Source organism: Cebus imitator, unplaced genomic scaffold (assembly GCF_001604975.1).
Source record: "Cebus imitator isolate Cc_AM_T3 unplaced genomic scaffold, Cebus_imitator-1.0 Scaffold686, whole genome shotgun sequence".
Lineage (NCBI taxonomy): Eukaryota > Metazoa > Chordata > Mammalia > Primates > Cebidae > Cebus > Cebus imitator.
Genome location: NW_016108001.1, coordinates 160,394 through 172,269, shown reverse-complemented (window position 1 = coordinate 172,269; position 11,876 = coordinate 160,394). Strand labels below are relative to the sequence as shown.

General features: G+C 37.1%; 1 protein-coding gene and 1 pseudogene across 1 annotated transcript in view; both read left to right on the top strand.

Moving 5' to 3' along the window:
• The first annotated feature begins 255 nt into the window (after nucleotides 1-255).
• The window catches only part of MICU1 (mitochondrial calcium uptake 1), a 155,263-nt gene continuing 143,642 nt past the window's right edge, over nucleotides 256-11,876 (top strand). Inside the window, exon 1 of the mRNA XM_017518561.2 lies at nucleotides 256-412. Coding sequence (XP_017374050.2) covers nucleotides 358-412 — 55 coding nt within the window. The 5' untranslated portion in view covers nucleotides 256-357. The remainder of the gene's footprint in view (nucleotides 413-11,876) is intronic.
• LOC119469513 lies at nucleotides 592-4,756 on the top strand (annotated as a pseudogene).

The window sequence follows — 11,876 nt, the reverse complement described above, 5'->3', positions numbered from 1 at the left end:
TTACGTGAGCATTGCCTCAACTGGAATATGAATGGTACGTTGCAAGAAATAAAAAATTCCAAGAATATCAAAAATTTTTGATATTTGTTTGTAATAGTAAAAAACTAATTATAGAAAAAAAGATATTATAGAATTTACCCCCAAAATAAGATGGAAAATATACGAGAATTGATGAGCAGTGATGATGAGAATATATGAACATCTGAGCATTGCTTAATATAGTAACACTTTCTAAATTTCTAACTTTAGGTGATGGAATATGAGAATAGGATTCGAGCCTACTCCACACCAGACAAAATCTTCCGATATTTTGCCACCTTGAAAGTCATCAGTGAGCCTGGTGAAGCAGAAGTATTTATGACGCCAGAAGATTTTGTGCGATCCATAACACCCAATGAAAAGCAACCAGAACGTAAGCTGCTAAAGTGAAATATAAGATTGTGATATTTATTTTGTTATAAGCTACTTTGTTTCTTTCTACATAGTACTTAAATCTTACAGGCCCGTATAATAATGATATCAACTGTGTGGCTATTGAGTATCAGGCATTGTGCTAGGCTTTAGGAGTACAAAAGAGAAGGCTTCAGTCTAATGTGGCAACGTGCAACCAGGGTAAGAGGTTGAGGAAATTGAGCCCCTCTGTTTGAGATTCATTGTCTGTAATTAGAATGTTTCTGAATGTAATACATTACATGTATAACTGCTATCAAGTCACTCTTTAGTGAGGAAAACTAGAACACTTATGAAGTATGAAATTAACACACTTTTAAACAACCAGTGGATCAAATACATAATCACAAAGGAAATTAGAAAATGCTTTCAGTTGAATGAAAAGGAATATAGAACCTCCCAAAACTTATGCAATGCCACAAAAGCAGTGCTCAGAGGGAAATTTATAAACACCTACATTTAAAAAGAAGAATGATCTAATCAATATTCTAACTTTCATACACATAAAACCAAGTTATAGGCTGGGTATGGTGGCTCATGCCTATACTCCCAGCACTTTGGGAGGCCGAGGTGGGCGAGTCACCTGAGGTCAGGAGTTCCAGACCAGCCTGGCCAACATGGTGAAACGTCATCTCTACTAAAAATACAAAATTAGCCAGGTGTGATGGTGCATGCCTGTGATCCCAGCAACTCAGGAGGCTGAGACAGGAGAATCACTCGAACCCTGGAGGCAGAGGTTGTGGTGAGCCCAGATCACTCCAATGCACTCCAGCCTGGGCAAGAAGAGCGAAACACTGTCTCAAATAAAATAAAATAAAACCAAGTTATATATTGATTGATTATGAAAATGTTGTAACCATAGGCTCAAAGGAACTTAATCCTGAATTCCCCCAAGAGCAATAAGTTGATATTCACAATTCATTGTCTACTGTGACTGTATAGAACATAACTACAAATAGCAAGAATTGTTTCTACAGTCATAGGTCACTTAATGATGAAGATATGTTCTGAGAAATGTGTCCTTGGATGATTTCGTTATTGTGCAAATGTCGTGGAGTACTTAATGCAAATCTAGATGACATACCCTACTACACATCTAGGCTATATGGTATAGCCTATTGTTCCTAGGCTATAAACCTGTATGACATGTTACTGTCCTGAATACAGCAGGCCATTGTAATACAATGGTAAGTAATTGTGTATCCAAACACATCTAAACATAGAAAAGGTATACTAAAAATATGGTACAAAGGATGGAAAATGGTGCACCTATAGACTTTATAAACATTGTACACTTAGACTACGCTAAATTTATTTTAACAATAAAATAGTCGTACTACGATGTTATTAATGCTACAAAGTCACTAGGCACTAGGAATTTTTTAGCTCAATTATGATCTTATAGGACCACCACTGTATGTTCAGTCCATTGTTGACCAAAACATCATTATGCAGCACATGACTATGTATGTTATAGGAGTAGGATATAAAGAAACTAATTCTTTTGATTTTTTGAGATGGAGTTTCATTCTTGTCTCCCAGGCTGAAGTGAAGTGGTGCGATGTCAACTCACTGCAACCTCCACCTCCCGGGTTTAAGTGATTCTCCAGCCTTGCCTCCTGAGTAGCTGGGATTACAGGCATGTGCCACCTTGCCCAGCTAAATTTGTATTTTTTAGTAGAGATGGGGTCTCGCCATGTTGGCCAGGCTGGTCTCAAACTCCTGACCTCAGGTGATCCACCTGCCTCAGCCTACCAGAGTGCCAAGATTACAGGCATAAGCACTGCATCCAGCTAAGAAACTAATTATTTAGACAGCATATGGGAAAACATCCTAAATGGAGTGCTATTTGAGTTGGGTTTTGAAAAATGAATAATAGCTCATTACATGTAGGTGAAAGAAAGGACATCATTCAGAGTGAGTAAATTGTATGGCCAAAAATACAGACACATGGGTCAGGCTGTGTGGCTTATGCCTATAATCCCAACACTTTGGGAGGCTGATGCAGGCAGATTATTTGAGCTCTGGAGTTCAGGACCAACCCAGGCAACATGGCAAAACCTCATTTCTATGAAAAATAAAAAAATTAGCCAGGTTCGGTGATGTGTGTCTGTAGTTCCAGCTACTTGGGAGGCAGAGGTGGGAGGATGGCTTGAGCCTGGGAGGTGGATGATGCAGTGAGTCGAGATGACACCACTGCACCCCAGCCTGGGCAATAGAGCTAGACCCTGTCTCAAAAGAAAGTACAGACACATGAAATAACAAAGTGAGCTTAGGGAACCAAAAATATTGATGTCATTTTCTAACCAGACAGTTTATTAATATTTTGCCCACATTATTAACATTCATATATCTCTAGGTCAAATAAAAACTATGTAGAGCCCTACAGCCCTGGAGTCAAAGCCAGTTCCCAGCCTAGTCCCGTCCTGCAGCAGCCTGCCTCCTCTTTCCTTTCAGCGTGACAGATGCCACTGTGTCCTTCGCTAAGGACTTCCTGGCAGGTGGAGTGGCTGCAGCCATCTCCAAGACAGCAGTAGCGCCCATCGAGTGGGTCAAGCTGCTGTTGCAGGTGCAGCATGCCAGCAAGCAGATCACTGCAGATAAGCAATACAAGGGCATTATAGACTGCATAGTCCGTATTCCCAAGGAGCAGGGAGTACTCTCCTTCTGGTGCGGTAACCCGGTCAATGTTATCAGATACTTCCCCATTCAGGCTCTTAACTTTGCCTTCAAAGATAAATGCAAGCAGATCTTCCTGGTGATGTGGACAAAAGGACCCAGTTTTGGCACTACTTTGCAGGGAATCTGGCATCAGGGGGTGCTGCTGGAGCCACATCCTTGTGTTTTGTGTACCCTCTTGGTTTTGCCTGTACCCATCTAGCAGCCGATGTGGGTAAAGCTGGAGCTGAAAGGGAATTCGGAGGCCTCAATGACTGCCTGGTTAAGATCTACAAATCTGATGGGATTAAGGGACTATACCAAAATTTTAACATGTCTGTGTAGAGTATTATCATCTACTAAGCTGCCTACTTTGGTATCTATGACACTGTAAAGGGAATGCTTCCGGATCCCAGGAACACTCATGTTGTCATCAGCTGGATGATCACACAGACTGCCACTGCTGTTGCTGGGTTGACTTCCTATCTATTTGATACCATTCACTGCTACATGTTGTTGCAGTCAGGGCGCAAAGGAACTGACATCATATACACAGGCACGCTTTACTGCTGGAAGCAGATTGCTCATGATGAAGGAGGCAAAGCTTTTTTTAAGGGTGCAAGGTCCATTATCCTCAAAGGCATGAGTGGTGCTTTTGTGCTTGTCTTGTATGATGAAATGAAGTACACAGGAGTTATTTCCTAGGATTTTCCCCCTGTGAACAGGCATGTTGTATTATATAACATATCTTGAGCATTCTTCACAGACTCCTGGCTGTCAGTTTATCAGGGGCAACTATTTACTGGTTGAAAATGGGAAACAGTAATATTCATCTGACCAGTTTGCTCTTAAAGCAGACAGCAGACAGCAGTTATTCTTTAATAGCAGATATCCAGGCACTGTTCAAATTTTTGTATCTAAAAAATAAATGTTACAGTTGGTTTGTTTAAATCAACCTCCACACTGTATTTGATTGATATGTCTCTTCAGTCTTCATCTGCAGTTTTTTTTTCTTTTATGTATTTTTTTATTGCCATTTATGTGAGACATATTTTGTGTCTTGTCTCACATTTCTCAGCCCATCTGTTTGCTCAGGTTGCTGCTGCAGCAGTTATTTGTACAGAGTTGCAGCCTGACAGGACAAAACCTCGGCTATGTTGTGTATCTGTTGCTTTTTTCTATGGGGCATCTCTGCTGCTGTAGCATGGGACACCTGTAGGAGCACACTCAGCCATGTTGGCACATGCACACATTTGGAGGTACAAAGCTGTTAACACTTACTGCTGAGAATTGGTGGATACCCATTTTTTCAATGTCTTCCATGATCGATTCTGATATACAAACTACATGGTTCCTCAGATGGGCCAAGGGGAGTTGAGCTCCGGTTGTCTACAGTGGTAGTCAACTTAATAGCATACCCTTGAATTTGGCTTTTTCTGTGGACCTATTTCACTTTTCTTAGTCCTTGCTTTTAAGGAAACCAAACTTAGACACCATTTATTTATGGAAGAATATAGGTCATTTGTATTATAGAATTTCCCACATTCTGGATTTTACTGATTGCATCCATAAGGTGTTGTTTAACATGTTTCTCTATCCTTTGTGTTTCACCCATATAGAAAATACGTAAAAAGTGACTGAAAATGAATATACCAAAGTGTTAACTCTGTGAATGTTGAAATTATCAGAAATTATTTTATTCTTCTTTGTATGTTTCTGTATTTTTTTTTTTTCAAGACAGAGTCTAGCTCTGTCGCCAGGCTGGAGTGCAGTGGTACGATCTCGGCTCACTGCAACCTCTGTCTCCCAGGTTCAAGCGATTCTCCTGCCTCAGCCTCCCAAATAGCTGGGATTACAGGCATGCGCTACCATGCCCAGCTAATTTTTGTATATTTAGTAGAGACGGGGTTTCACTATGTTGCCTAGGCTGGTCTTCAACTCCTCACCTTAGGTGATCTGCCTGCTTGGCCTCCCAAAGTGCTGGGATTACAGGCATGAGCCACCACGCCCAGCCTAGATGAAGTTATTAAATGTGTTTTCTCTATACCCAAATTCATTTGTGATTGAGGTGAATTTGAACAAAGGTCATGCATCACAAGTCAATTATCAAGTGTCTTTATTCTTCTGTAAGGATACATTTATTTATTCTTTTGTCCTGAGTGAATTCAAAGAAAGCACAACTGAATGAAATCCATTTATAAATGTTTAAATGGCCCATCAAGTAGCAGAAATGAATATGAAGTTTTGATTGTCTTCCCAGGATTATGGATGTGACAAACCAAACATTGCCATAAACCATTTAGCAATGTAGAACAGTCACCACACCAACATATATTTTTAATTTGGATCATTTTATCTCTTCCACGATGAGTTATGAAAATTGCAGAGCTTTTAATAATGAAAGCTTTAAGGGCTCAAGAAGGACAAGGCAGCCATTCAGGTTCTCTATGAGTCCACACTTAACATTAGACTTATATTCTCCTAAATACCTATCCACCTAAATTAGAGAAACAAAACTTGTATTTACGTTTTGTTTTAATACGAGTTCTCATAAGTAATTTTACTTGGGCCATGGGGTTCATTCACATTGCTTATCTAAACAGTTTCAGTACCAGCTGATATAGCATGAAAATCTGGCAAAGTATTTTCTAAGTATTCAATTAATTTTTGTCCTACTTTGGTTAGCAGTTTTATAAACCAGTCAATCTCTTCATTAGAGTTCTGAGAATTCTTACCAAGTTTCAATAATATTATCCCAAAGTTATCAGAAACCTGTATTTAAGGGTGCATTCCATGCCATCCTTTGGTGAACCTCTTTGAAGATAACAATGCTCCAAGATTTTGCTTGCTTGTGAATTTTTCAGAAACTGCATTAGAATTAAGCAATTAAATGTGGAAACAACTTAAAATGGTTCTAGTTTAAAACATAGTTGACAAGGAAATTTGGTTATTTCTGTGGCCTACAATGATTTAACATAACAACCATAATTATAACTGATGGTATATATCCAGACATACCAGAATTTTAGGAACCCTATACAATTTTGGAACATATATTATTAAAATTTATAAAAATATAAATTGAAGAAGGTTAAACATTATTTCTTATTTGACATGCTTCTCCTGTAATTTAACAAATCAGATAACCCTGTTTATCTCTCTTTTGGATGCTTCAGGGTCCCTCTGTAGTATCCTAAAGTGAGAGGTCAACCAAAAAGACTTAATTTTGAAGTTGAAATTTGATTTTTAGGAAGGCTGTCAAATATGTCAAAGGCTTCAAACACTTGACCAAATAGGATCACAGGTCACTCTAAAATAATAATCATTCATGTTGCCAAAATGATAAAAATGTTTTTTAAAGCAAAAATCCTCACTTCCAATATTAGGTTAGAGGGGGAAAAAATGAAATAAACAAGTAAAGCAAAAACCTTTACTCTTTGATAGAGAGGAGACTCTGGTTTCTGAATAATCAAAATACCTGAGAAAGACAGCTGGAGACACAATCTGTCTCTCCTTCGTTCTTTTTTTTTTTTTTTTTTTTGCAATTTACTTGAAAAGGGAACAGAAATATTTTAGTAACACTTATTAATACTATATGGGATTTTTTGTTAAAAAGAGAAAAACCAAATAATACTTTTGTATTAGTGTAATATCAATATTAAACTTCTTTAATAAAACCTTATAAACAAATTAATTTTAGTCAGTTTTGACCACTAGATTTCCACAAATCTTTTATAATTTCTTATATAGTCTCATTTTTTCAGCTTTCTGTATTTTAGTTTTATTTATATCCTGTTTTATTCCTTTTAAGTAACTTCAAACTAGACAATTTTTTAAACAAATACACATTTTCTTGCCTTTATAATTTTCTCATCAAAAGCATATCTTGCTTTTGTTTATACACTCTCAATACAGAATTTTTTTTTACATTTAGTAGTTTTAATTACATGTATTAACTACATTAACTGTTAGCAACTCTAATTTCTAATGAAATCCTTAGCAAGTAATTTTGAACTGTTTTATATTAGTATTTGTGCAGGAAAACCATTTTATAACTTTTCGGAAGATGTTTTCTCAAATTATTGTTTATTAATCTAAATATATTTAGCTTTACTATACCGTATAAATAACATACCAAGGTATATACACGTAAACTTCTGTTTAATAATGAATGTTTTGGCATTTTAACTTACAAATGACTCAGATTTTTTGGTTATTATTTAACATAGTATAACTTTAAGATTTTTTTTTTCTTTTAGAAGACATGGTGATTGTAGTTAGCGGTGTATACGATTTTTAATTACTGAAATAATTGTGAAACTGTGATAGAGGTACCCTTCCTAATGTCTTCCCCAGTCACTTTGGGTCTCAAGTAGCCACCTGGTATCCATGATAACTATGAAGGGGACAGGACCTGTTTTGAGTCCTGAATTCACATACCAGATGTAGAGCTCAGGTCAGAAGATTGAGCTGTGAAGACGCCAAGAGGATCCAGCCCCATCCCGAATAGCCAGGAACCAAAGCTGGGGCAAGAAAGGAGGGGGCCACGTTAGGCTTTCCTCTAATTTGTAGCTGCTGGCCTAGGCACTGAGAACATATCTCCAGATCTCACGAAAGTCACTTATCAGGATCCCCCAAATCCATAGGCTCGAAACCAGAAACATAAGCTTACAGTCAAACCAAGCAAGTATTGAATTGTATTTAACTGACAATTTTGAACCCATTCCTATTTTACCAATAATTTAAAAACCAGCTTTATTTACCAAACATTATTATATACACATAACACATATAGACCTAGAGACAGACTGATCTTATAGTGTTCATAAAGGTTTCTCATTTGCTGGCTTTTAAATAGTTTTTATTTTCCCCATTCAGACTATTACTCTTCCAGTTACCTGTTTCATTGCCTAAGCAGTTGTTAGCTAGGCAACTCCAAATCTAAAGGGACAACTCTTAAATGAAAAAGGAAAATTTATATTTCAAAAGCACAGAGCTAAGACTTTAGGCTTAAATATAGTATCATTACTTGCTCAAACAAAGGAAAAAATGTGTAAGTAAAGTTCAGTTAAGACAAGATGGCCAGAAAAGCACCTTAAACAAAGGTATGACTTACTATATAAATTTAAAACAGTGGTTAGAGTTTCTGATGCATACAAGTAGACACCTTCTAATGGAGATTTCCTTTATAGATATAAATTTCTTTTACAAAAGATTTCAAGACCTAGTTAAATTCTAGAAAGAGGTATTTTAGTCCCATTGGTGGTCTTTTTAATTTAGCTACTGTTTCTTAACTAGAATTACTGAGTTCAGGATGGAGCCCATTAAGGAAAATGGCAAAGAAAGCATTTTCTAGGCCTAGACTCATTCTGCATAGGTATGAAAAACAAGCAAACATGGTTTACTTGAGAACATACCGTTTATAAACACTGTATCTAGGATAGCTGTCTTTTCGACTTTGGGGCAGGATGGTAACTAAGCCAAAAGGTTAGCAGATTTAATTTTTCTTACCAATTAGTTTAAGCTTTTTATTTTTAAAAGTTTTTCCTCAACTGAAATGTATTTAAGACATTCTAATTTATATGTGTAGGTTTTAAGTCTCTCCAAAACCTTATCATTTTTCCTTTTTGTGGGAGTGTCATGGACTTGAGGGTTTAATTGACCAAATCACACTGGATGTGAAACATGGAAAATCTGGTGGCATTTTAGAAGATTTAGTAAGACTATGTAAATTAAAGTGGAGTGCCAGAATTTAAATAAATTAGGGCTCAGCCACAGAAGTGGATTTTTGGAGAGATGTAGTGCAGCGATATGTGAGCTCTCCAAGTAGAAGCTGCCTTGACTTCTTACCTACCACTGTTTAATTACAGAAAACTGTGCTATTGATTAAGAATCTTTACCAGACATTCAGAAATTTCTGTAGAGTACTTTGTGTTCATTATTTTAGTAGGCCAAAGCTCAAAATATAAAATAATAGATAGATATTGATGGCCAATTCATGAAGAGACAGTCAAATTAGTGTTATTCCACTGGAAGGAAAGGTTAAAACCTAAAACGTTAGAAAGAAAAGAAAACACATCTCTGATTATCATCCAAAAAATATCTCTGCATTAACCATATCAGAGGACAGTTTAACCTGAGTTAATATAATATGATCCAAAGTAAATGTATGAAAATGGAAAGAAATGGACACAGTTAAATATAAAGAGAGTTAAGATTTTAGATCAGTTTCTTGCCTACATTTTTTTTTTTCCAAGAGGTTTCAGGGGCAATGCCATTGGAAATACATAACAGCAACAGTGGTAATAGCTATAGAGAGATTCCTCCCTAACGGAAAGAAAGGGATGGATGACTGAGGAGGTGTTTATACCTCCTTTTCTCAGCAAACTAAATATTAGACAGTATTGCTGTATGTTCTCCACAAATGGAATTTTCTAGGGAAAAAGCATAGGAAGTAAATATATTCTTAAACAATTAAAAACAAACTTTGAAAATTTGTGATTTTATTCTTATTTGAAAATCTGAAAATACATTTGATGTGCAACATTATTCTAGTAGGTACACTATTGCTTAAAGTTGTACCTATGCTTTGTACCAGCTGATGTATGTTTTCAGATTTTCTGGTTTATCTCACTTGGTTTTTAAAAACAGCTAAGCTCTTTCATTTTAAACTCTCTGAAGGCTTCTTTTTTTCCTTAGTTGGAGGAGATTTTTTTGATTTTTAGTAGAGATAGGGGACTCACTATGTTGCCCAGGTGTTACTGGAAAAGGGGTCCTGATCCATACCGCAGGAGCTTGGATGTTGCACAAGAAAGAATTCTAGGCGAATCTATAGAGTAAATTGAAAGCAAGTTTATTAGGAAAGTAAAGGAATAAATAACAGCTGCTCTATAGGTGGAGCAGCAGTATGGGCTACTCGACTGAGTATATTGTTCTTTCTTGATTATATGCTAAACAAGGGGTGGATTATTCATGAGTTTAGGAAAGGGTGGACAGTTGCCACTGAGGGTTCCTCTTCCTTTTAGACCATATAGGGTAACTTCCTGACATTGCCATGGCATTTGTAAACTTCCGTGGTGCTGGGAGGAGTGTCTTTTAGCATTGCTAATGCATTATAATTAGCATGTAATGAGCAATAAGGACGAACAGAGATCACTCTCATCACCATTTTGGTTTTGGTGCGTTTAGGGCTGCTTCTTTACCACATGCTTTTCTATCAGCAAGGTCTTTGTGATCTGTATCTCATCCTGTGACTAGTAGGCCTCAGCCCTATTTTACCCAGCCCCTATTCAAGATGGAGTCCCTCTGGTTCGAATGCCTCTGACACAGCCTGATTTTAACGTTCTGGGCTCGAGCAATCCTCCAGCTTTGGCCTCCCAAAGTGCTAGGATTACAGGTGTGAGTCACCACACCAGGCCTGTATCAATAAATTTAAATAAGACTGTATTTTGCTTCCAGTGTTAAAAATGAAGTAAGACTTTAGACAGGACACTAAAGATCATTTCATCACATAAAGATTATTTTTATCCTCTTGGATATTATACTAATTGCTTTTTTGCATTCTGGCATTTTACTTTGAAATATTTTGTTTTTTAATTATTGAAAGACCAATTGCATGAAAAGAATAATTACTAAATCTCTAATATGCTAAGCATGTTCCTGACTTTTATAAAAAGTCAGAATAATGAATAAGTGCTTTTCTTGTACTATGAGAATGTAAACCAAAAATAAAAATCTAAGCCCTCCTCCCCCAGTTGATTGAATGGACCCCTGCCCTTAGCCAAAGCCATTCCAAAGATACATGAGAAACTCGTTCAGGCCATGATGGGAAGGGGGTTTGGTTATGCCTCATTATATTCTTTGTTGGAACTCAGGCATAACTGATTAGCATTAACATTAAAACAGATATTTAAGACTGACAAAACAGACTCTTTGTAGCAAAGGATACCACATTCCAGCCTGACTAATATAGCAAAACATGACGGATAGCAGGCCCTGAAAGAAATCAAAGTATTTTACTGCAAGATACGTTTCTTTGACACATTTTGAAATGGCCCTGCAAAGCTGTCTCTTCTGGGGGAAATTTACATTCAGTAGAGAATTGCCTTCCCTTTTGCTGGTCTTTGTCTGATCCTGAAGAGATTACCTGAGAGTATAGCACCTTTTAAAGGCTTGAGTAGGACATATTTGCCATCTTTTGTCCCTAAGGGCAGCCACCTATGAGACTTTATTTACGTAGTAAGAACCTTGGTATCCACAACCCCTGTCTTAACCCAGACACTCCTTTCTGTTGACTCCAGATCTTATATAATAATTTAACTCTTTCAACCAATTGCTAGTCAGAAAATCTTTGAATTTGCTTATAACGCCTTCCCCTGCTTCAGGTTGTCCTGGCTTTCTGGACCAAACCAGTGTATACCTTACATGTATTAACTGATGTCTTATGTCTTCCTAAAATATGTAAAACCAAGTTGTAACACTTTCGGCACATATCCTCTGGACCTCCTGAGGCCATGTCACTGGTTATGGTCATCACATTTGGCTCAGAATAATCTCTTCAAATATTTTACAGAGTTTTTTCCATCAACTGTAATCATGAGGAAAATAGGATATGTTGAAATGAGATTCAGTGGGAAATTTGGCTTCGTTTTCATTTGCTCATGAACAGGACCTTCCAGAAATGTTGATGCAGCAGAAGTAAAAGATATATTATTCCGGCCGGGCGCGGTGGCTCAAGCCTGTAATCCCAGCACTTTGGGAGGCCGAGG